Source organism: Phocoena sinus, chromosome 21, assembly GCF_008692025.1.
Source record: "Phocoena sinus isolate mPhoSin1 chromosome 21, mPhoSin1.pri, whole genome shotgun sequence".
In the NCBI taxonomy this organism is placed as follows: Eukaryota; Metazoa; Chordata; class Mammalia; order Artiodactyla; family Phocoenidae; genus Phocoena; species Phocoena sinus.
In genome coordinates, this window is record NC_045783.1 from 17,736,827 (window position 1) to 17,762,147 (window position 25,321).

Consider the following 25,321-nt stretch of genomic DNA (forward strand, 5'->3'; position numbering starts at 1 on the left):
TGTGGAAATATGAATCTCTTTTGAACATGCAGCATTTGGGATGGATGCCTGAGATCCACATTCTTTCTTCTCCCCATTCCAATCATCCCAAACAGACGATCTCCACTGTTTCTCTATCCTGAATCATATGAAGAATATCCTGACCTTTCATATGAAGAAAGGTCTAGAAAGAAACTTAGGAAGCACACAGACCAATCCCCTTCATTCTTTGCCAGAGGAAACTGAGGGAGGGAGTTTAGGGGGCTTCCCCAAAGATACGCAGGAAAACACCCCCCTAACGCCATAGGCCCTTTCTGGCACCCGCTAAAACATGCTCTGCTTCCTTGCCTTTCATAGTTTTCATCATCATCATCTTAACCACTTTCCCTGAAGGTACTCATTCAAACATGAGAAATCTTTAGCCTTCTTACCAACGGATGCCTCTGAATATAAAAGCCATATACTTGGAAAAGTAAAAATAAATCAGAAGAAGTTGAATTGGTCAAAAGCAATTCACCTCTGGTCAACTTGCTCATAGGAATCTCCCATTAGTCAGTTTTCATTACAATTACTTAAAAAATGACAAAGCATTGAGTCCATTATTTTCTACAGTATGAACTCTTAAATCTCTACCTCTATACATCACAGTTTTAATTACGGCTGTCATACGGCTTCCTTTAACAGTTCACTATTTAAACAATGTTGGTAGGATTTGCAATAATTTTTTTTAACTGGGTGAAGCAATAAAACCAATGGCTTTTGCTCAATGAGCTTCCATTTTTATAATCTGCTAGAGTAAAATGGTAGATGTCAGACACAATGTGATATTAAGCAAAGGTATGAAGCCAAATCCTTGAGCCAACACAAGTAAAAGAAAAGGCTTACCTGAGGCGGGTGTCCTTAAAGGTGTCAAGGTATGCGGGATAGCTCCATCTGATCTTATTCCCTTTACATCGAAGCTCTAGAGTTTGCCCTGCCATCAGACTCAGGGTTGCAGCGGGTTTCTGAAAGCGACCTTTATCTATCATTTGCATCATTATAGACTGTGTCTTTGGTGTTGAGTCAGCGGAGTCCCTGTCCTTTATTTTAGGAATTTTGGGTTTCACCTTTTTGTTGGTAGGCTTGATTCTGTTCTCTCCAGGCTCCTTTGGATGCTTGTTCTTGGGGGGATGTTGACCCGTAACTGGTACAAACATGAGGAGAGAACAATGGACTTTGGTGGTTAACATACCCAGAGTCTTCAACCCCTGAAACAGATCGTTTTTAATATCCCTCTCCTCCTATGTCAAAGTTATTTTCAGGAATAATCATTATTTTCTTGGTTCATTCTTTAGTTTTAAACCAATTAGTAAGGGAATCAATTTCAGCTTCCAAGATTTTGTTCAAACTCAGCAAAACATCTCACGTATGAACTAACATTCGCACTTCGCAAACAAAACAACTTTTTCTTGTGGTTCACACTCAGTCTCACCAGCTCTAAGGTGGTACCCAGAATGGTGGACCTGAAGCCTCTCAAGGTCTGTTTCTGGTCCTTGCCATCTCAGTGCTGTCATTGTTCATTTTGAATCAATTGTTTAAACCCAGGAATATGTAGTCTCCAGGGAGTGGAGACACAGACTACACTGAAAGCACACTCAGAAGATGAAGATTTCAAACCATCACAAACTTTCTCCCAAATGAGTACGTACTGTGGTGCCTGTGTGTGTTTCAGGGCGGACAACATCCATGGAGGATACGAGGCTTAGTAAGAAATAAGTACTAACCCTGTGTTCATTTAAAGCATACATATACATTATTAAAACTCAATGGCAACTTTAGCAAAGGTTTAGAATTTAGCCAACAAAATACACTGGGGGGAGGAGTATTTCATCACCAACATTGTTGAGAATTGCTGGCAAATGGTGGTAAGAACTGATGACCTTTAAGTCCATTTTCTTACTGCTGTTTTTCCCTTCTCTACAGATAATGCTGCCCTGCCCTTGGAATACCTCTGGGTTCCAGAAATCTCAGCTGTCCACGCAGCCCGCATGGCCATATGCTGTATCCACCCAGCAAAGAGAAGGAGACTTGGCAATTCATCTGCTCCACTGTCTGCATCATCTCCAAAGTGACCTTGCTATAAGCCCACAGAATTATAAAACGTCCAAACTTACAAGATCCTGAGAGACCATTTAAGGTCCTCATGTTATACATTTTAAAAAATAATCCAGGAGGCCTTAAAAGTTAAATTGCAGAAAGCTGGCTAGCGACAGGATGTGAAAGTAAAACTCAGGTCTCCTGACCCCCATTTCACTACATGAGGATCAACAGCCTGTAGATATTTTGAACAGATAACTACACAAACCTTGGCCAGTTGAGGGAATTACAGGGCATTTATATAAAACGGGGAAATGTGATAAATCAGGAGAAAATTCTTTTCCCTCTTTGATGTTCGTATTTATTTACCTAATGTTACCTTGGTGTATAAAGGGCTCGAGTGGTCAAGAGTACAGAAGACACTGAAATTGGGATCAAGAGACAGAAAAAGGCAAGTGTTGCAAGCTCTTACACCAGCAGACCAGGCTGGTGACAAAATGAGGTGAGCCAGGTGGGCCTGGAGAGGCCACGCCCTCCCGAAGGGACAGCTGCCTGGAGGGAGCGAGTGTCCAGGGTTCCAGGATCTGATTTCTCCCAGGATGGCGGAAATGCAGGTTTCCGGATTTATAAATGTTAGAAACTTGATTTTTTAGAAACTTCAGGTCTGAATCTCTGAGGTGAGGAGTCAGGCGGTGGCTTTCCTACGAGGGTTGGGGATGATCAGGAGGGGACAGGAGAGGGGCTGCCAGGACCGTTCTGTCCTGATCTGGGCTGTTCACATGGTGTGTGTGCAGTTGGTGAGCGTCTCATGGAGCCATAGTCTGAGGATTTGTCCCAAAACTCAGCTGACGTGGACTCAACTGTGTAATGATGAACTTGGCTTCTTTGGAGTGTTGCCCTTTGAAACAGGAGCCATTTGGCCTCCACTCTTGGTTCAGCCCTGCCCAGACTCTGGAACCAACCCCACTGTGAGCTCAGTATCAACACCAAGTCCTTGGCTCGTGGCCTTCTTTGGGTGTGGCTGCGTCGCGCCTGAGCCCACGAGCCTTTCCATGACTCCAGGTCCATCTGTGACCTCTCCTTTCCCGGGGTCTGAGTCTCTTCTTTTTTTTTTTTTTTGCAGTATGCGGGCCTCTCACTGTTGTGGCCTCTCCCATTGCGGAGCACAGGCTCCGGACACGCAGGCTCAGCGGCCATGGCTCACAGGCCCAGCCGCTCCGCGGCATGTGGGATCTTCCCGGGACCAGGGCACGAACCCGTGTCCCCTGCATCGGCAGGCGTACTCCCAACCACTGCGCCACCAGGGAAGTCCCTGTGTCTCTTCTTATCTCCCACCCTTCCTCTACTCTGGTTCCTCTGGGTCACGGGCCCTGCCGAGCTTTCTCAGTCCTTCCGGGGAGCGGGACTGTGCCCTTGAGCCTTAGTCTTCAAGGCGAGTCCCAATACCTGCTGTTTGTCAAGACTTCCCCAGACCCTGCACATTTGGTTTATTTATACCCAGGGTTCTAATGACAGATGGGGGTGGGAAGGGGGGCCCATGCACACATTTCCACAACCTCCCAGAAGGAAAAGCACTGCAATCGTTGGGAACATATTAGACCCACAGAAATATTCTAATCCAGCAACATCAATTGTGAAGCATAAGCCTCACTGCTACAATAGGTAAAAGTCACTGTCTTTTTCTTAAGGCAGAAATTAAAAGCCTACCATGATGCTGTCCAAGGCATCTGTGCCCTGCAAGCATTTCGGTCAAACTATGCCTGTGAGGGCTTCCCTGGTGGCGCAGTGGTTGAGAGTCCGCCTGCCGATGCAGGGGACACGGGTTTGGGCCCCGGTCCGGGAAGATCCCACATGCCGCGGAGCGGCTGGGCCCGTGAGCCATGGCTGCTGAGCCTGCGCGTCCGAAGCCTGTGCTCCACAACGGGAGAGGCCACAGCAGTGAGAGGCCCGCGTACCGCAACAACAACAAAAAACTATGCCTGTGAGAGTCATGGACCTCTGGATTGATGTCTAATTTGGTGTTTTTTCTTCATCATGAACAGGAATTCAAGCTATTGGAAATGACAACAACTGTTTGTAAATCCTAGGGAATTTAGGCAGCCCATGCAGCTTCCCTGATTCTAAGCTCTCAGACCCCATGTGGCGATGCTACTCAGCAATACTCGATTAACTAGTTATGGATGTTACGCCTTCAAATATGTGTTATCATCTCTGAAAAATCATTTGACTTTTTGACCAAATAGGCCCATCAGTCGGTCCAGCGGCCTGGCCATGGAACTGGTCCATGGTTTGACAGTGGCGACACACAGTCCAAGGAGCCGGACCAGTGGTCCCACGGACAAGTCCTAGGACTGAGCGACTCCGCAATCCCATGTCTATCTTTTTCAAAGAATGACTCTTCAGGCTAACTAAGTAAATTAGTTATTTTCCAAAGGCCTAAAAAATTTAAGCATTCACAATGTAGATATACAAAAGTGAAAGTCCATCACCATCGCATTTTTGAGATTACGGCCCAGTACATTTTAGAGAAATACATGACAAAAGTCACAAACCATTAAATGTCATTACAGACTTTAGGTGCTGAAGTCATTGTTGACTTACTGTGTGACCTTGGGAAGTTACCCTCTCTCTTACTTTCCTCATCTGTAGATTGAGAATAATATGGCAATAATGACTCTCTCATGGATTGCTGTGGGGATTAAACGAGTTAATATGTTTAAGATGCTGAGACCAGTGTCTGACCCACGGTAAGTAAGCGCAAGCGAGGCGCTGCTTGTTTCGTGGTTGTCTCGTAATGTCTCAGGGTGATCTCCATGATAAACTTGTGATGGAGGTAAAGCAGCTCATTATTTTTCCTAATTTACAGGTGAAAAACTGAGACCACAGATGCCAAGTAGCTCACCCAAGGTTACTAAGGCGGCAGTGAAAAACCAGATCTAGCGTCTCTTCTGGTTCGTCTTGTTGCTTTCAATTCACTCAAGATCAGCATTTTCACTTTATCTGCATGAATCTCAGGCACAGCACCATTATCTAAGAGGTTTCTTTGTTTGGTAGGTCGTGGGCTTTGACAAGGAGTTCCAAGTCAAACAGAACTTGATGCCCGGGATGAGGGCACAACCTTCCTGGAAGGGCTGGAGATGCTTTTCCAAGGCATACATTACAATCCCCAAGTGAAGAGATGCTGGTCAAAAAACATCTCCAAAATGAATGAGTAAATGCTGCACATCCAGAAGTACATAGGGCAAAGGACTGTAATTCTTCAGCATCAGCTGAGGGTTGATTGCAATCAATGCTTATTCAATACAGATGACCTGACTATTAACCTCTCTAATTCTATCAGACTGTGTGGGAGGAGAAAATAAATTCTTTAGAAGAATCACTGACAGCTGCTTAGATGCGGATTCCCTGTAAACACAGCCATCCACATCAAAGACCTGAAGCGGTTCGCTTTTTTCTCTCCATGGGCAGTTAAGGGGAAAGGTCTGACCTGAGAGCAGCATCTAAATATCCACACTATAAATTTGCTGGGTAGCTCAGGGGTTCCCCTAACCAGTTGTATAAACTGGGACACCCCACTCTCGTTTTCCCATTCCTCATGAAACACCCCATGGGAACACATATACTTTTCCAAGAACAAATACGAGAAGTTGAGAAAGCAATGACAGTAGGGAGGTAAAAATGTAGAATGATGAGAGCCTCTTTTCCCTACCCGTTCTGGAACCCCACTCCAAAATACCCTTAATATCATTGCTTAAAGTATCATTTTCTTATGAGAGCAACTTCTAAGATTAGATACTTCTATTTCAGGATAAAGACCTTAGATTGATACTTTTTTTTTCTAAGCATCCATCAGAACGCAGTTCCTGGCGCTTTCTTTTCAGATGTAACTGACAGCGCAACTAACATATTACTTTCAGGTGAACAACGTAATGATCCCATATTTATATATACTGCAAAATGACCACTCTCTCTTGAAACACTTTATTCGCTTGGCTTCCAGGACATGGCACTGTCTTGGTTCTCGGTCCGTTAGGCAGCCTTCCTCATCTTCCTTTCCTGCCCGAGTCCAAAGGGCTGAATCCTTGCAACTCCTCAGTCTCTAAGTGGCCTCACCAGTCCCTTTGGCACTAATGGCATTTATACGCTGAGAGCTGCCTTGTTCCTGTCCTCACTTTGCCTCTAAATCCAGATCTGAATATTCTGTTGCTTACTCAGTGTCACTTGGAAGGCTAGTGGGCATCTCAAATTGGATGTGTCCACACTGAACTCTAGATGCCCTTTTTTTTTTTTTTTTCGCAGTATGCGGGCCTCTCACCGTTGTGGCCTCTCCCGTTGCGGAGCACAGGTTCCGGAGGCGCAGGCTCAGCGGCCATGGCTCACGGGCCCAGCCTTTATCGGCAAATGGCAACTCTATTCACCCAGTTGCTCAGAACATAAACCTGAGTCACACAGGATTCTCTTCTTTCTTTCCAAAGCCACGTCCAATCCAGCAGCAAACCCTCTTGGCTTTGCTCTCAAAATAGACCCCAAACCCAGGCTCTACTCCCTATACCCACTGCAACCATTTTCACCTAGACTATTAAAAGAGCCCCCTATGCAGGCTCCTGGCTTCTACCTGAGCACTCCTACCTTTGAAAATATAAGTTAGACCATGGGCACTTCTCTGCTGGAGACCCTCCAGTGACCTTCATCTAATTTAGAATAAAGCCCTAGGTCTTCCCACACCCGACAGGGCATTGCCAACTCCCATCTTACTTCTCATGCTCCTTCAGCCAGTGACCACCAGGACACCTTGAACCTCATGCCCTTGGCTTCGTGGCTCTTCTTCCAGACAAGCAGCACCTGCTTCCTCCCTCTCAGCTGGCCTCTGACCCTCCTATCCAAACCCCACGCACACTGCCCTCGGCAGCCCTCTCCATCCTCTTACCCTATCTTATAGGTTCAGCTGTGTCTCCAAAAAGATACATTGAAGTCCTAACCCCTGCAACGGGTGAATGTAACCTTATCTGGAAATAGGATCTTTGCAGACATAATCAAGTTAAGATGAGGTCATTAGGTATGGATACCAAGGGGGAAAGGGGGGGTGGGATGAATTGGGAGATTAGGATTGACATATATACACTATTGATACTATGTATAAAATAGATAACTAATGAGAACCTACTGTATAGCACAGGGAACTCTCAATGTTCTGTGGTGACCTAAACAGGAAGAAAATCCAAAAAAGGGGGATGTATGTACATGTGCAGCTGATTCAGTCTGCTGTACAGTAGAAACACTATACTCCAATAAAATTAAAAAAAAAGATGATGTCATTAGGGTGGGCTCTAATCCAATAAGCCGGTGTCCTTATACGGAGACCCACACACACAGGAAAATGCCAGCTGAAGACACACACAGAGGGAGAAGATGGCCAAGTGACAACAGAGGCAGAGATCGGGGAGATACAGCTGTAAGCCAAGGGCCACTGAGAATCGCCGGCCGCCAGCCAAAGCTAGAAAGAGGCAACGAAGGATTCGGCCCAGGGTCTCAGCAGCAGCATGGCCCTACTGACACCTTGATTTGTCTTCTATCCGCCAGGGCTGTGTGAGAGCTAAGAACTTGTAGCATCTTAGTTTGTGCTTGGTTACAGCAGTTCTAGGAAACTAATACATCCTGATGATTGATTTTGCACGCCGCTTATCAGTTCCTGAAATGTTACCTTTACTTGTTACCTGTCCTCTCCTAAGAGAGCACCGCAAGGGCAGGGCTTTATAACCTTGTACAGGGGCAGCCATCAATCCTCAGAACTTCTCTCACTGCTCTGGCTGGCACACTGCCCCAGTCTCTCTGTTGCCCCTAAACTTTTCTCTTTTTCAGCTCTAAGAATCAGAGATGATTTTGTATGTCAAACATACAGACCAAGATCCTAAATGCTTCAAAACATTATTTGCACTTGTGAACAATGAGAGTTTTTACAATTTTTTCATTACAAGGTTTTCTGAACTAATTTTTATCCTTTTCCCAAGGAATAAATTGAGTCACAATAGTGATACCGAGTACTGGTTAGAGACTCATTTTCAGTGTCACTCCCCTTACCTTCTTAGAGATCAGGCTGTTTTGCCCTCACAACATAATGAATCTCTTTAGTTTCCCCAGAAAGAACCTTCGCAGGACCGAAAATAAGCCCACGTTAGACTGAAGATCAAATTAGTATCGATCAAGGGTGTGGCGTGAGATTGACAAAACAGCAGTAACAAATCAATATTTATACTTCATCATTTGCTCCCAACACTGGGTAAAAATATGTAGATAACAAAAGCTGGTAAGGACCTGCGATGTTGTACTCTTTTATGTAAAAATGGCAGCACCGTATCAACAAACACAGTGGCACGTATTCCATACAAATGCTGAAAATCAGGTGCCGTGAGCCACGTCTGGCTCTAAGTGGCATCTTGGGCCTTTTATTAACTGTTTTCATGCCTCACTTTCATGCCACAAGAGCGGCATGCCCTTCCAACTCCCACTCTTCATGAGAAGAAATAACATTACTTCTAAAAATTTAAAGCATTTTAGAATGAAGCCAGGCAAACTTTGCTGGGTTAGAGCAGATGTACACCCAGTATATGCTTACAGGGAATTCTTTTACTATTAGAAAGCCTCTCCTAGAAGTGAGCGGAAAGACTGAAAGGCAGTGGGAAAAGTTGAGTCATGGGCCTGTGTCTGCAGTTTGTGCTTTGGGATGACCCAGGAATGCACCATATTCCGACTTGTTAATCAGGGGCTGGCACTGGAAGGGCACCCCACCTAAGCCACTCTCAGTTCCTGGTCCCAGCCAGCCACATGTTAACTCAAACCGGAGAAAACATTCTTAATAGGCTTAGAAAAACTTTTATACTTTACTGAAGCAGATTTACTTTTCTGTGTTCAATATTTTATTCACAAATAGTTTATACTATATATTTTACTTTTACTTTTAAAAACAAAGCCACAGTGCTATTATCACATCTAAAATTTATCAATTATTTCTTATAAAATACTCAGCCTGTGTTCAACTTTCTGTCTCATAAATCTATACTGTTTGTATAAATTACATTTGACAAACAGATGCTAATTGATTCATGCAGCTGTTTGTAATCATGATCTGGGCACACATTAGCTGGGAGAGATTCAGGAGGCAGAGGCTGAGGCTGCCCCCGAGCCCCTGCGGCAGGCATCTTGGGTGAACTGTGTAACCAAGCGAATGGGCCACTTGAAATTATTTTGTCTGACCGTCTCTTGCCCTATTCAAAAAGTGATACCAAATACTACATTTCCATCACTTCAGCGATCACATACGAGGACCTGCCAGGAACAATTGAATATTGTATTTTACACCGTAAACTCAGGCCAACTGCTCTCTAGGCAAAGAGGACCTGTTCCTCCCCGCCCCTCCCCAGGAGAAGCATTGCCTACACTTTATCCAGCAAGGCTCTAGGCTTAAGGAGCCTCACATTCAACTTCAAGTCCCACAACCATTTTGGACTTTGCAAACCAGAATGTGGTCTTTTTCTGGCCAATGCTTCTAGTTTCATGGGAAAGAAAGGAACTGGTCAGGACTGAGTAGTGGATGAAAGATGTGAGCCAGGGTGAGCTGGCCCCAGCGGGAGGTTGCATAACAGCAAAAGCTGCTTTTCAACCAAAACCAGCAAAAATATTGACTGCAGAGCAGAATTCCAAGGGAGATTTCAGGATACCAGGATGTAACTGATGCAAAATATACTGCACGAATAACACCAATCGAAAAATAATGGAGCCAACCAGACAAATGCCAACAGAAATATAGATAATAGACATAGAAATACAACAATACACACACACACACATGCACAATAAAGTCTGCCCCTGTGGTTGTGAGTCTACACAACAGGGTGGGTCCAGGACAGGCACTCATTCAAAAAAGTTCAGTGGCACAAAGGCCCCCATATGGTGTACATAAATCCATGTCCTTCATCTTCTCCCCTCCAATCCGATAAGGAGTGTAACAGCTGTGGGGTTTTGAGTCGTTTGGAGAAGGTCTGATACCCAGAAATATCTGGTCTAAGACTTAGGCACATCTCGCAGGATTCAAGCCCACGCTGGTTTATGAAACGAATCTAGGACTGCAGATGGGGGAGGAGGACTCTTCGAATTCTGCAAAAGGCTCAGTTTATGTGGCACCCGCCCTCACGAGCAGAGACCCGGGGCGAACGCCGCGCGGAGGTGGAAACGATCCGCAGCTCCCAGACAGACACGTTGACACTGGGGGCTGGACCAGGGGCTGCCTGGGGTTGTTCCGTTTGCCGGCTGCCGAGAGCCTTCTAGGAGCGCAGGAGCGCTTCTGGTGGGGATCCTAAGGGTCAGAGCAGCTGCCACCGTCCCAGGGGCTCCGAGGGGAGGCGGAGAGAGGGAGGTAAGGAGACCCTCCTGGGGGTGGGGGGTCAGGTGCACGGAGTAGGGAGCGGCTCCAGGGCTGGGCCTCGGAAGGTCTAAAGTTAGAAAACCTGGAGGACGACGAGGGCTGGGGGCGGGGGGGGGGGGGCGAGTCCGGGATCAACTCACCGTCCTCCAGCGCTTCGTGCACCAGCAGAAGACCCAGCAGCAGCCAGACCTTCATCTTCAGGGCAAGGGGTGGGGCAGAGGTGCGGGGGACAGCAGGTCCGGGGCGCGCGGAAAGCGCAGGGCGAGGGCAGGGGCGCCAGGGGAGGCGGCGGGCGAGGGGCGGGCGCCTGGGACGCCGCAGCTGGAGGATTCAGTTTCATGAGGAAGAACAGATTTGGGGGGAAAGTTTGGGGATTTTCCTTTTTTTAAAAAAAAATTCTCTGTGTAATGTAACCTCTCCTGCCCCCTGGCGGAGCCATGAAGCGCTGCGCTTTTTCCCGGCGCCGAGGGCTAGGGCGAAATGTCAATTATAGCAGCCACTCATCGAGTTCCCCAGCGCTCGGCGTTTCACGAAATTTATCAACTTCAAGCAGGCCCCGCGCAATCCTGCGGGTACTGATGGGGTCACAATTAACCGTAGCTGTCCAAATGTCACCAGCGCTCTCCCCACCAGCTCAAGTGCAGCTATAATGCTCTGTAAAAAGCGCCCCCTAAGTATTTCTCTTCATTCCCAGCAGGTCTCTCACGGGCTCTAACAAGACCACTGCCCTCGGTTGTCCCGGCTCTGCACCGAGCGCTGTACCTGCTGGACACCGCGTCTGTCTTGCAGCTGAGACGTGAGAACCCTGGGGCTTCAGTGGGGAGGCTGCTCTGCCTTCAGAGAGGCCCACGGCAGGCCAGCTCCTTCCCCGGTGCCTGGCAGAGGTTTTGGAGAAATTTCTCCTTCCTCTTTTATTCAGAAGTCCCATTGCCCTACATAGGACTCGATTAAGCGTTCAGGAGGGACTGTGCCAGAAAACAGATCCAAGCTGGAGCATCAGGGGCCCCTCCGGACTCCGAGAAATTGACACCTTGGCTTTCCCTCTTGTGCTGGGGCCTGGGGTTCGGTCTGCAGCTCCTGTCCCTCGGTCCACACGCCCCCACATCCTGCGGGCTGTCCCTGCCGGCTATGAGTCAAGGCCGCCGCACTTTGCCATCATCCCTCCCTCCCGGCCCCGGCTCACGATGTTACCGTCTGTCATCAGCAAGGGGCCACAGCCTCCTGGTTGGTCTCCCTGCCCCTCCTTCTTGCACCTCAATCCATTCTTGCTCCAGCTATAGACTGATCTTCAAATGCAACTCTCAAAAAACTCTAACCCAACTAAAAACCCTTCAAAGGCTCTCCAGCAAGGCTCCTGCTACAGAGTTCTCCGGCCCCGGGGCTGGAGGGTGGAGGCAGCTACAGCTCCCCGGTCCTGCCCTTCACACCAACAGCACGCTCCCAGCGCCCTCGGCCCAGCGCCCGCGGGGGTCCACTGCTCCCGCTGCGCCCTCTGCCGCCAAGAGTCCCCTTCCTCCTTCCACCACCTGCCTGCCCTCTCGACACCCCCAACCCCTGGCCGAGCTCATCCTACAAGGCTCAGCTCAGACCTCACCTGCTCCGGGCAGGGCTAAGCGCTTCCCTAGTACAAATACTTCACGGTAGCAGCTGCAACAAAATGCAGGACTTAGCGGTGAATCTGGTTGTGCTTCTTTCTCCTGCACCCTCCTGAGTTCAAGGGCAAACAATGCATCTTATTAAATTTTGCATCTACCACCAGTTTCTGGAAAGTAATACTCGTTAATTAGGAACTTACCGTGTTCCACACAGAGCATAAAACCCCCAACATGCATTTCTTGTTCCTTGTATCAACAACAAACCTACAAGGGAGGCTGTGTGGTTAGTTTCGGCCCCATTTTATGGATGAGGCAGCCCAAAGGCAGACTGGTAGGAAGTCTTAATCCAGGTTTTGTTTGACACCCATGTCTCTGGGTCGAACCCCTCACTCTACCGGTTAAAATGAGCTGTTGAAATCACTAGAAGTGAAAGCTTTCCAACAGGGCCCTCCTGACCATAAAGTCACTCCTCAGAAACTCCCAAGACGGGAGGCAAGTACTTTGTGACTTACCTGATAGGCTTGATAACAGAGAGCTAAGATGGCAAAAGAGCCTGGTGGCCGGAATTGCAGCCCATTCCACGGAGAGAGGGAACACACAGTCTGTTCTACCCTCTGAAGGAGTCGGGTGGAGTAGGTGGCTGCCGTAGAAGTAGCCGTGAAAAGAAAACAGCTAAAATTGTAATGAATCCTTAAAAGCTGAATGCAGGCTGGCGTGAACATTTCGAATCCTTGGGAGCCTCAGACACAAGGAGAGCCCAGAATCCTTCAGCAGCTCTTTCCCACAAGCGTCTGCTGGTTGTTTACTAGAGAGAGAGAGAGAGAGAGACAAAAGGCACCACATATGAAGAGAGTTGACATTAATGAGGGTTGCACTCAGCTACTCCACCTGTGTTTCCTTTTATTTCAAAAAGACCTTTTTTTTCAAAATTAATTAATCCATTAAAAAATATTTTAAACCACCACAGAACTATATAGGGCAGGAAATGATAAAAATAATAAACATACCCTTTCACGTCCCCGACCCTTCTAGCTATAAAGTATTTCATGGTAATGATGCACCATAGTTTAAATTTTGCTCCTGTTTATAGATACTTTGGTTGTTTTAAAAAACTCCTTTACAAAAAAATGCTGCAATAACTGTCCTTATCCAGATAGCTTTACGCCCATGAGTATTTCTATAACACAGATACATAGATAAAAATGAAATTATTCAGCCAAAGCCATGATATTTAGCAATTTTGATTAATGCTGCCAATTCAACAAAGCTGTTCCTATTTATAGCCGATTCTACTTTCTTTGGGAGCCCATGAGCCTACGCATTTCTTCCCACCCACCAGTCCTGGACGTGACTAATCTATTCAATTTTTACAACCTGGGGGGGGATCTCATTATGCTATTTCAATTCCTATTCCTTTTATTACTATTGAGGATGGGCATCTTATGTTTTTATTAGCCATTTGTATTTGAAAATTGAGTTCTTTTTCTTATTGCCTTACTATAGTAGAATCTTAATATGTTCTGGATAATAAGCTCTTGGGTGTTATACATACTGCAGACTTTTCTTCTAATTCTTTGCTTGTGTTTTAGTTTTGCTAATGGTGCCTTTCTTTAAGAAATACAACAAATGTTTAGCAATTACATTTTTCAGTAATTTTTTTCATGGCATCGGGGTTTTATATCCCCTTAGATGGACCTTCTCTGCCACAAATCAGCAAATTACGTGTTCTATATTTTCATCTAAAACTTTTATAATTTTGTTGGTCTGTTTAGTCTTTAAATCCATCTGTCATTTTTTGGTTTTGGTATCACAAATTACAAATCTAATTTTATGTTTATGTTTCCAACTGGATGATGAGTGTCACGTTATCATTTGTTAAATGATTGGTTCTTTTCCCATCTTTCTGAATTGACTTTTAGTGTGTATTAAATTACACACAAACATGGGTCTGCTTCAGTTTTGTCTATTCTATTCTATTGATCCTTTTATCTATACCTATAGAAACACCACACTGCATTAACTGGTACCAATTTATAGTATATTTTATTATTTGTTTGGACAAGGGATGCCCCCATCATTGATCTTATGTTAATTATGCTTGTACATTTTCTCTTCCAGATGAAGTTTGAAATCACTTTGTTAACCTTCATAAAAACTTTGTGTTTTGATTATGATTGCATCGATTTTATATTTGGGGGAAGAATGGTCATATTCACAATATTAAGTCTTCCTATCCCAGAATGTGTCATAAAGTTATATATATTTCCATTTGTTCAAGTCTATTTTTATGTCCCCATTATATTCTATAATTGGTGAACGCTGGTATTAGGACAACAATTTTGAAATTCTGTAATCCCAAGCCTTCTTAAGTGTATTTTGTGTCAAATACACTTTAGCTAAATTTGGGCTACCTATGTGTGTGTGTGTGTATGTGTATAGACATGTGTGTGTAGTTACTAGTTAAGTTATAGTTAAGCACTTATATAGTTATAAACACATAGTTATATTTTTTCCATGTAAGTCTTATTTGTTAATTGTTAAACTTAGTTCCTATTTTTACTTGCTTGTGTATTTGTTTTGCTACTATGAATGAAAATTTCCCCCATTACATTTTCAAATTGATTAACTGGTATATAGAAAATAATTTTAGAATTGTATTTTCCCAAACTTCTGTCACATATACTTTAGCTAAATTTACATGTCTAAACTTATCCTACGTCTGTGTTATGGTCTGAGTTGTGTCCCCCCACTTCCCCCCAAATTTAAATGTTGAAGTCCCTCACAGACATAGAGAACAGACTTGTGGTTGCCAAGGGGGAGGGGGGTGGGGGAGGGATGGAGTGAGAGTTTGGGATTAGCAAATGCAAACTATTACATATAGCATGGATAAACAATAGGTCCTACTGTATAACACAGGGAGCTATATTCAATATCCTGGGATAAACCATAATAGAAAAGAATATAAAAAAGGATGTACATATATATATATAACTGAATCACTTTGCTGTACAGCAGATATTAACACATTGTAAATCAAATATACTGCAATAAAAAAAATCGATGTTGAAGTCCGAACCTCTAGTACTTTAAAATGTGGTAAATTAAAGAGGTAATAAAATAAAAGTAATTAAAGAGGTAATTAAATAAAATGAGGTCATTAGGGAGGATCCTAAACCAGTATCACTGGTATTCTTATTTTTAAGAAGAGGAAACTTGGATATAGACACATACACAGAGGGAAGATCGTGTGAAGATTCTGGGAGAAGACAGCCATCTACAGGCCAAGGATCTGGGCCTCAGGAGACGCCAACCCTGCTGACATCTTAATCTCTGACTTCTAGCTTCCAGAACTGTGAGTAAATACATTTCCGTTGTTTAAGCCGCAAAGTCTGTGGTACTTCGTTATGGCAGCCCTAGGAACTAATGCAGTCTGTTGGGATGGGAGCGAGGGTTACAAGAGATATAGGGGCTTTCCAGGATTGTCACAAGGCTTACTATCCTTGAATGAGACAATCACAACATGCCTCCAAATTTGAAAAATGAAACTGCTAAAGTTGTATTTTTTATAGGTTGTATTTCACTGAAAAAACCCATCTGCTTTGTCTCTAGGGTGAGAAGGAATTTTATTATTAGATTCTCTGTTTGCATTCATCTTCTCCATTCTTTCTCCAACAATTGCTGTAATATTGGCCAATTAAAATAAGCATTGCCTTACAGCTCTAAGTCAAATACTGCTTGAAGCCTGGTTTCCTAAAGCATGATCACTTTTTGTATGTTTGTGTTTGGTCACCGTAATGGACCCTCTTATTTAGTCTAAATAGTTTTCAGTTGACCTCTTGGGTTTTTAGATAAACGATCATATTACCTGCAACAGCCAGTTTTTCTTTCTTTCTTAACGGATGCCTGTCTGCTCCCTCCACCACACTCTTACACTGGCCTCTAGTGTTTGCAGTCCACTGACCCCCCCAACCTCATGAAGCGTAGGGTGGCTCAGCGATGGAACAAAGCAGGGGGGCCAAGCCTCCCGTGAATCATCAGCAACTTCCTGATGCTGGAAAAGAGGAGCCTGATGACACAGAACCAGCCTCTTAAAAACAGCCTTTAAATGTTGAATCATTATGTTGTATACCTGAAATGAACAAAATAGTATGCGTCAAAAAAATAAATAATTGAAAATGAAAATAAAACTGTGTCCAGGGAACCACTGTCGTACTTGGGAGGGCACAGCTTTATCCTAGCGACTGTGCGTTATCACCTCTCTCCAAAGAGCAAGGGCAGCAGCCCCTGGCATTGGCTTAACAAAAGGAGACTTGGAGAGAAAAGGGGAAAATAGCAGGAGAAGCAAAAAGCAGGAAATGGGCGAGCGAGAGAGGTAGTGTGATCCAGGGGTCGGGAGCAGGCTGCGCTTATAGACTTACGTCTGTAGAAGCACATTTCTTTCTTTCTTTTTTTTTTTTGTGTGGTACGCAGGCCTCTCACTGGTGTGGCCTCTCCCGTTGCGGAGCACAGGCTCCGGACGTGCAGGCTCAGCGGCCATGGCTCACGGGCCCAGCCGCTCCGCGGCATGTGGGATCTTCCCGGACCGGGGCCCGAACCCATGGCCCCTGCATCAGCAGGCGGACTCCCAACCACTGCACCAAACAGGGAAGCCCTAAGATGATTTTTTAAATTAGTGTTTTAATGTTTGAGCAGGCGCTAACTTTGGTGATTTTAAATATAGCTCTGAGAATCTCATTCTAATATAAGTGCTAGACATTTTCGACGCTCCCAGAACCACTCATCAAGAGACACCATGGGGTAAGGTAAGGATCCCAGAACCCTGGTCTACTTAAAATGGGCCAAGAGAAATTACTCTCCTAACTCCAGGATATGGCATGCTGTAAAGATGTTCCACCTGTTGGCTAGTTACGAGCACCTCTAAATGGCTAGGGGAAGACAGACAAGTATCAGCTAGAATGTAAATGACTCGAAAACCTCCCTCCTCTCCTTTCTTTACTCAGTGGTGTCCTCCTTCCTACTTCAACAGTCCTGTGCCTATTTGCTTTCTCCTGCTTACTTGCTCTAAATGCTCACTTTTTGAAAAGCATCTGCTGTCAGTCATTCACAAGTTGGGCCAATTTTAGTCAATGTTCCAAGAATACTGCCATTTTAAGTCTGATTTCTTCCAGGGCAGTGAAGCTCTCGGTTTTTGCTTGAAGAAATATCAGGCGTTAGTGAGTGGATGGGGGAAGATCCTGGAGACCTGGAGACTCAGCCTCTGGGGAACCCCAGAAACCTGAATCATGACGATGCTGTCTGTGGTCCTTGTAGGTTAGGGAATGCAGAGCCCAGAAATGAACTTGCTCTCCATCATGGAGATTTGGCCCTACCCTGAGCTGTATGGTTCTCCTGGGTAGGGAAGTCTCTATCTTGTGTTTCTATCTTCATGTTGACTGTTCCAGTCTTAGTAGAGAGTAACAGGGATTCTTTACCAGAGGCTATGACTTTTGGAATCTCTGATACCTAAAAATATCAAAGAGTTGGCTATGAATCTGTTACTAAGAAAGGTTCAGGTAAGTAAATCAGTATTGAGCTGAGTTTCTTTCCAGACAGTTTCACCCATACTTTGACCTACTTTAAAAGACAAGTTGAGATAATGTGATAATGGTTATTTTATGTCCTTTGAGAATTTTTTGGAGATATTTTATGGGATAAATGAATCCCTCTTTCCACACAGACAGACGGGGACTTATCAGCACAGTCAGCAATCTGCTGGCTTCCTAGATTGCAAGTCTATCAGTGGCCTTCTTTAAAGAACACTAAGGAGATGGTGGTCCTATCTCCAGAAGTTCCTGGCTGGACCCAAAGCCCGACAACTGGAGCCTTGTCATGCCAAGACCCCACTCAACAGAGGTAGCTATAGTTGCTCACCCTTTGCAGCCTGATCCCGTGGTGCCAGCACAGAGGCGGGGCCTCAAAACCTAGTTAACAATACTAATCAAGACAACAGGTAGCTAAATTAGGTTTTAGGGTACTATTTGGGAAATACTTTGCTGTGTTAGCTTGGTTTTCAATGCAGGCTAAATTGATACTAAAGCTTATTCAATTCACCATGGTGTTCCCTCCAATTTATAAAAGCCAATAGCAATTAAGTGTGTACACAATGACATTTCAAAATTAAACAAGCTAATTTAGGAGACGTGCAATTTTAAGTAACTTAGAGCCACGTTAGAAAACTCTTTGACTCCTCCCTCCCCATCAAAGGGTAAAGAGGGCTGAAGTTGGTAAATATTTATTCACTATACCCTACAAAATGTCTTTTTTTGTGTGTGCGGTACGTGGGCCTCTCACTGTTGTGGCCTCTCCCGTTGCGGAGCACAGGCTCCAGACGCGCAGGCTCAGCGGCCATGGCTCACGGGCCCAGCCGCTCCGCGGCATGTGGGATCTTCCCGGACTGGGGCACGAACCCGTGTCCCCTGCATCGGCAGGCGGACTCCCAACCACTGCGCCACCAGGGAAGCCCCTCAGGGAGCTTCCTGCAGACAAAAGGAATGTCAAACAGGTTGGTCCATTAAATAAATGGCAGTTGAAGTGGTAGGATCTCAGATGTGTGGTCCTGGGGTGGCATGCTTCAGGCACAACTGATATTATTTGGAATGTGCCATGAGGATTGAGTATATGTGGAGACATCTCTTTTATAGGACTTGGTATTCATACGATAGGCAGCCAGGTGAATATCCTCAACAGTAGATTTTTTCCATTTAGATTGTACTATTGATATATTTCTGAGCTGTAAAGCTTCCTAAATAAAATGGCAGTTTAAATTAGATAAGTGTGAAATGTATGCTTTTGGTAGGTGAGGTACATATGCATACTACACTATTATAAGTCGTATTATAATTTATTTTAAAAATACATGGTCATGTTAGAAAGCATATTTTACAGTGGTAAAGCAGCAGCGGTTTTTATTCATTACAAATTCTAAAAATAATCCAACTTTATAAGTAATAAGGAACACTGATTATCATTAAGGACATTTAAATTTAAAGTTACCTACTACACAAAAAAACTCTATATTCGCATAAGACCAATGTATCTGTTGGTTTTTACAGACATAGAATTTCTGCAGGGTTTTAGGCCCTATCAACAGCTTCTATTAAGTACAATGATAACAAAATAAAGCAATGAAACAATTGGGCACCAAAGATGAAGAGCCTGTTAACCAGGCACGGGCCAGAGAAACCTGTCCTGTTGGCAACACAAGGTTCTTTACCAACTGAGCCGAGGCCCACGCACTTTCCTGCCCAAGGCTCTTAGTGCTGGTGCAGAAACTGCAGTGGTGCAGTTCCAGGAAGCAGCCATCCTTTCCATGAGTCATGGAGGTTCCTTGGTCCTTATCATTTACCTTGTACTCATGGGCTATTTGGGGCTGAAATTAAGGACCCCAAACTACCTTAGTTTCATGTGAAGTCTTTCACTTCATATCCTACCCTGTCATCACAAGCCCCCACCAACGGGGTAGCTATAGACGCTCATACTTTGCAGTCTGCCTGACCCAGGGTCTTGGTTATGAACCCCGTGGAGCTGCTGTCAGTGGTCAGTGAAGGCTCTTTAAGGCCAGAGATTATGGCAGTGGCTTCAGCCGTGATGAATAAAAGCGAAGATAGTGCTCTCAGCAAACAGGGTTGCCATTGGGTTGAGCCATAACAAAATGCATTTGAAATGAACATGACTAAACTGTGTACATATGAACAGCAATGAATGTTATGAAAACCAACCACTAAACCAACAACCACAACAGTAACAGATCAGGCCTCTCAAAATTCAGAAACCAGAAAGCCATTAGAAAATGTTTAAATATGATATACAAGGAGATAAAAAAAAAAACTCAGCTAAACAACAAAGTTAAGCAACCTCATTTTCACATCTACATGTCTGAAAAATGACCTGTGATGGCATTAGTTCCTACATGAACTTTGGTACTTTTTCCTTTGATATTTTAGGACAAGTTAGAAAACGTAGGTAGAAAATATAGAGAAGGCACTATTTTGGCACTAGTCAAAAACCAAAAACAAACCAAAAAACCCAGTTAATCACAACCCCCCAAGAAAGTCACGCTAATCATGTGAATATTAATATTCCATGACGCACACTCTAAACCCAATCCTTTAAAATTCTGTGGACATTGTGTTTTTAGTTTGAATTGTACTGTCGCTTGAAGCACATCAGGAGAAACCCAGACAGAGAACATCAGAAGCAACATCACACGTAAGTCAGAGTTGGAATCTTGGCACAATTTTATCATGTGGTTTATAATCTCAGAATGTGCTGATCTAAGAGGAAAAAAAGCTAAGACTAACCTGCTCCCTCTGGCACTACCAGCATTGGTGGGCGATTACTTTTCCTTATTCTCCCTGCATTCAAAAATATTTCGAAAATAGTTTGTTAAATACAAATTCTAATTCAAAAGATTTTAACGTCTACCTGTAAATACCCAGGACTTAGAAGATATTTTGGCTAATATTTAAAATAAAAGAAGTTTAAAAATCTTTTATTCAGAAAAATTTGAAGAAGACAGGCCCTTGTCTTTTAAAGGAAGGTAGTTCTGAAACATATTTTCTACCAAGTGTGGTTGATGACAGTAAAGTTTTATAGATATCATCATTAGTTTTTCATTAATGTATATAATACCTCAAATGATGTTTTGGTCTTTTCTTGATATTCATCTCTGGGGAAAATGTGATTAAGCAGTACTCTGTTTCAGTATACATCAAAAGTTCTAAATTTTCTCATAAATACTTTTTAAACTTGGATTTGCATAGCTACCTAGTTAAATGTAGGGTAGGCATGGCCTTTGTATGTTATTCACAAATCATCTTTCTTTTTTAAGAGTATAAAATAAAGGTACTATTAAAGTTTTCCATTGAGAATGTTCAGAGAGCATATTTCCTAGTGCAAAAAAGAAAGGTAATTCAAGCTGTTTTTACTCAGTCACAATTAAGAGAATGTATATGTATTTTTTAATTTCTGAAAAGGACTTTATATAAGTGTGACTGATTACTAGTAAAACCTGTACAGAACATTTTGGCAATCCTAGGAAAGTAAAAACAAAATTTTGTTCAAAAGGTTATAAATTCAAATGTAGGGACAGAGAGGTGATAAAAGACCTGGTAGTACTGGCTTTTCCTAACAAGCACAAACCAAGACAGCAATGTCAGAAAAGGTGCAGCAGAAGCAATAAACAGAAATCCCCTAATGCCCCCGCCCCCAACTCCATTTCAGATCATAAAGCTCCTGGTATAATGTACCAGACTTCAGTGATCTCATATTAGAAACATTATAAATATATTTTCCTTAAAGAATCTATCTATAGAAAATATTACACATATAAAATCGCTATATATTTCAAAATAGTTTAAAACCTAAAAGTTTTGCATAAGCATACCTATCAATATAAAACATTATTTTTTCTCCATCAGTTGGGTTTTTAAAATCTAGACAACAGTATTATTTCCAAACCCCATCCTAAACCCAGCTGACTTCTACACTGATGTTTGAAATATACACACACATATATATACGTGTATATGTACACACTCACACATACATACGAACATACATTTGACTTTTCACAGAAAAAAAGCATAGTCACTGACAAAGCATCTTTTCATAGATATTTGTATTTGTAAAGTGTTTCAAGGTAGAAAAATAATTTTTAACTAAATTCTGCTCCTAATTGAACACAGTGGGCATAATAGTTTTAGCTGCCTGTCATGTTCTAAACAAATTTCTTGATATTGTTACAGTAAAAGTTTTAATATTCACATATGAAATTCTTCATGTTCCCTGTGTGAAGGGCCTGTTCTAGAATGATTTCAGAAAAAAAGGGCTTCTCAGTATACGGCAAATAACAGCAAGGACTTATGATTAGGCCCACAGTGCTTACAGAAATACTTTACCCCTTGTATAGCCAACTCTTCCTCTCCAGTAAAACATGCAGCTTAAAAGAATTCTGGGCTTCAGATTTTACCGTGTGCACCCTGGAAATTGTGGAATGTTAGTACTGAGTTCTATGTCAGAGATGCTACAACACTAGCAGCCAGAAACCCAGGCCTTCTACCTGTTTATTGGATATTTAATCACAATAAACTCCTTAACAATCATAACTTGCTTTTTAATGAAAAAAATAAAGTGACATCTCTTGGAAAAGCTGTCAGAAAATAAATGTTTTCCTTGCCTTTGGAGTAAGCTGGTCACCTGGGCTTGATAATGTTCTTCCTGGAAATATAACCCATACATATGTAAGTGTTTAGACTCAGTCTCATCTAGTGAACCATATAATTATTTGTAAGAAAAATAATTCATGAGAAGCAAAACACACTGCAGATAAGTAGTCCACTATTAGAGAACCCTATAAAGTAAAATACAGTAATTAGAGAATCTTACATTTAAAAACGAATTATTTACTCATACAAAGGTTATTGTGTTTCTATGGCTTTAATTCAATTTGGTTAATTTTTCAGCTTGACGTTTTAAACGACCATGTATTTTACCAAAATATTCTATTCCCCGACCACTGATGGGTTTTTGTAGAATACTAGAGCTTGTATCAATAGGTTTAGTGTGGTCATTTAAAAATAAATGAAATAAAAAGTGCTAAACAATTTATGGGATGGGGGAAGAAAAACATCCCTGTTTCCAAAAGAAACATCAGAGGCAAATTAGATCTGAACCCCTAAAATTGGGTCAAATGCCCTTTAATAACTGAATAGGCACTTTAAAATCAGAACAGGGGAATTTTCTTTCCTTGTATCCCTTCATTTTTTCCTTCTTTTTTGCATATAGTAGAAAGAGAATTTGCTACTGAGTTAGAAAAAAAAGTTGAACTGTGATTGTTTATTAAGTAATGGAAAAAAGCATGAATCATTCCATCAGTTGTGTGATCTGGGAGATTCTACTGGCTTATTTTAACTGACTTTTAAAACAGGGGTGCTTGGGGTCTACTTGTCCAAGCACATGTCTACTCTGATCTTCAAACATATCCTCATCTTTGCCACTTACATGAGCTTCCTACCCATGGGGACCGCGCTCACTCTCTAGCACAAAGGGTCCCAAGTAGATCACACTACCTCTCCCAAGCCTCTGACTGGACTGGGACAGGGCAGGGGGGAATATATCATTCACAGAAGGTGAAGGCCTCACATTTAAGGACCACTGTTCTCAAAGAAGACAGCAGTTCAAAGGGGTGCCTGACATCTGATGACACAGAGGGCCACACCTGCCCTGCGCAGCCCGGCAGACACGAACACTCCTATTGGCGAAGGTTTTAGCAAACTGTCACACCTCACGGAAGAAAAATCTGTACTAAAGCCACTGCTGGCACTTATAAGTTGTAGAAAAGGCTCATTTCCTATCCCCTCCTCTTACTCCAGACCAATGACAGACACTGTGATGGGTAAATGCATTTTTAGTATGTTCTAACTTGACATTAATAAAGCCTAATAAGGAAAAGCAACAGCTATTTCCCCAACCACACCCAGCACATACAGAATATTTTTCTATTCCGTGATTATCTCCATTTCAGTATGTGCAGTATATGCTACCGATTAATGACAACACTGGAAAAATGCAATACAATAATAGTAAAACACCAACAACTTTTAACATCGATATTCCCCAGCATATACAAACGTACACACACACACTCCCACAATCCCACTATTTGGGGGACATTCATCACTGAGGAGCGAGCTCAGGGTATTTTCCCTGGATGTATAATTCACCATCTGAGGAGGTGCTGTCCAGGCGAGTAAGTATAAATTAGGGTGAACTGTGTCTGCAGCAAACCGATGACAACCTAGCATGACGATGACATCCGTCATGGTTCACTCCGTGTAGGATATGTACGTGAAGACTGTGGACCAGCTCTGCTCGTGCAGGTACTAGCATTCACTTGTCTTTTCATGGAATATGAAAGGTAAACTCAGGTTTCTTTGGTGATGGTCATTTGCTTGAATGGCAGATTTTTCTTCTGTCGCTGCATTAATGTTGTCTGAATAAATATCTTCATCATCATCGTCATCCCTCGAATTACCCTCCAGGCTGTGTCTAATGCCATAAGCGAAGTAAATCAGGAAACCTTTTAGAGAAAAAAATCAGTGTCTTAGGTGTGTCAGAAAATGGCTGTTTGTATATGGAAAATTTAATGCAGAACTTAATAGTGCCTTTTGCCTTCTCTTTCTGTGCTGTTTTAGAAGGACGGAATGCAAGTACAGGATATCCCATAAAAGGTCCTTGATAAACATCTTCCCAGTAGAATGTGCTTCTTCCTTTTTAACCTGCAATCTTTATATGCGTGTTTTTTTTCAATAAATATTTTTCAGATGTTTATGTAGAGAAATTTTTTTTTTTTTACTTTCTCAACACTCAACACTCCACTTTAAACAAAAGGATCTGTGGGGGAAAATCTCATATACATCCCCCAGAACAAGTGGCGGGTTAACAAAGACACAGTCAGATATTTTGGAAAGCAGGCCCTGTGTGAACAGGGGACATGCGTGTGCCTTACACACGTTACTGTCACCAGGAGAGGATGAAAAACTGTGTACTAAGCCAACTGTTTATTAACAGCCATGCTGACTGGGGATCAGAGAGGAATGTTTTAAGTATTCTCGCAAGATGTGTAGGCATTTTGCCGTATTGTAGCTATATTTTAAAAAATTGGTTGAGCGTTTTGGGTTGATGTGAAATGCATTATAATTTTCCCATGTAAAATCACGGGAAGCAGGCTACCAATGAGTATTTGGTAAGTCCAGTTATTAGGAGTGATTCTATTTCCTCTCATGTCATTCGAGGTTTGAAGATCCAACCCTCCTTGTCCTCAAATAAAGGTACTGTTATCACCATTTTACAAAGAAAGTGAGGCACAGAAGCAGGGGTATAACATGGCCTAGGTGACACAGCTAATACATGGCAGGGGTGGATCGAAACGTGGAGAGTCTGGCTCTGTAGTTCATGCTCTTCACCAAGGTCAAGTACATGACTAAACCTCAGTGAGCTACAACTTGAGGAAAGAAGCAGTGGCTTTTGGAAAGGCAGGAAGGGTAGAGAAGCTCTCCACCAGATTACAAAGAGATTCTTCTGGGCTCAGAGTAGGGGAGAGAGTTCTATGGTCCTGTTCCCCGGGGGTTTGGGCTCAGCTTCCTGGCAGCACCTGGGGAGGTGGCGAGATCACAAAGGAATGGCTTTGTGGTACATTATGGAGGGCAGAGCC

At 43.2% G+C, this 25,321-nt stretch overlaps 2 protein-coding genes across 5 annotated transcripts in view; both read right to left on the reverse strand.

Moving 5' to 3' along the window:
• The window catches only part of PDGFRL (platelet derived growth factor receptor like), a 55,125-nt gene extending 44,280 nt beyond the window's left edge, over nt 1-10,845 (reverse strand). The window contains exons 1-2 of one of the 2 annotated variants that reach the window (XM_032618662.1): nt 10,615-10,842; nt 865-1,162 (exon numbers count right to left, since the gene is read on the reverse strand). In XM_032618662.1, coding sequence (XP_032474553.1) covers nt 865-1,162; nt 10,615-10,669 — 353 coding nt within the window. In that variant the 5' untranslated portion in view covers nt 10,670-10,842. Of the gene's footprint in view, nt 1-864; nt 1,163-10,614 lie in introns of both variants that reach the window. The other variant, XM_032618661.1, reaches the window with a different exon arrangement.
• An 8,092-nt stretch (nt 10,846-18,937) lies between these two features.
• SLC7A2 (solute carrier family 7 member 2) overlaps nt 18,938-25,321 on the reverse strand; it is a 73,720-nt gene continuing 67,336 nt past the window's right edge. For all 3 annotated transcript variants that reach the window (XM_032618561.1, XM_032618560.1, XM_032618562.1), the window contains one exon: nt 18,938-24,187. In XM_032618561.1, coding sequence (XP_032474452.1) covers nt 23,991-24,187 — 197 coding nt within the window. In that variant the 3' untranslated portion in view covers nt 18,938-23,990. The remainder of the gene's footprint in view (nt 24,188-25,321) is intronic.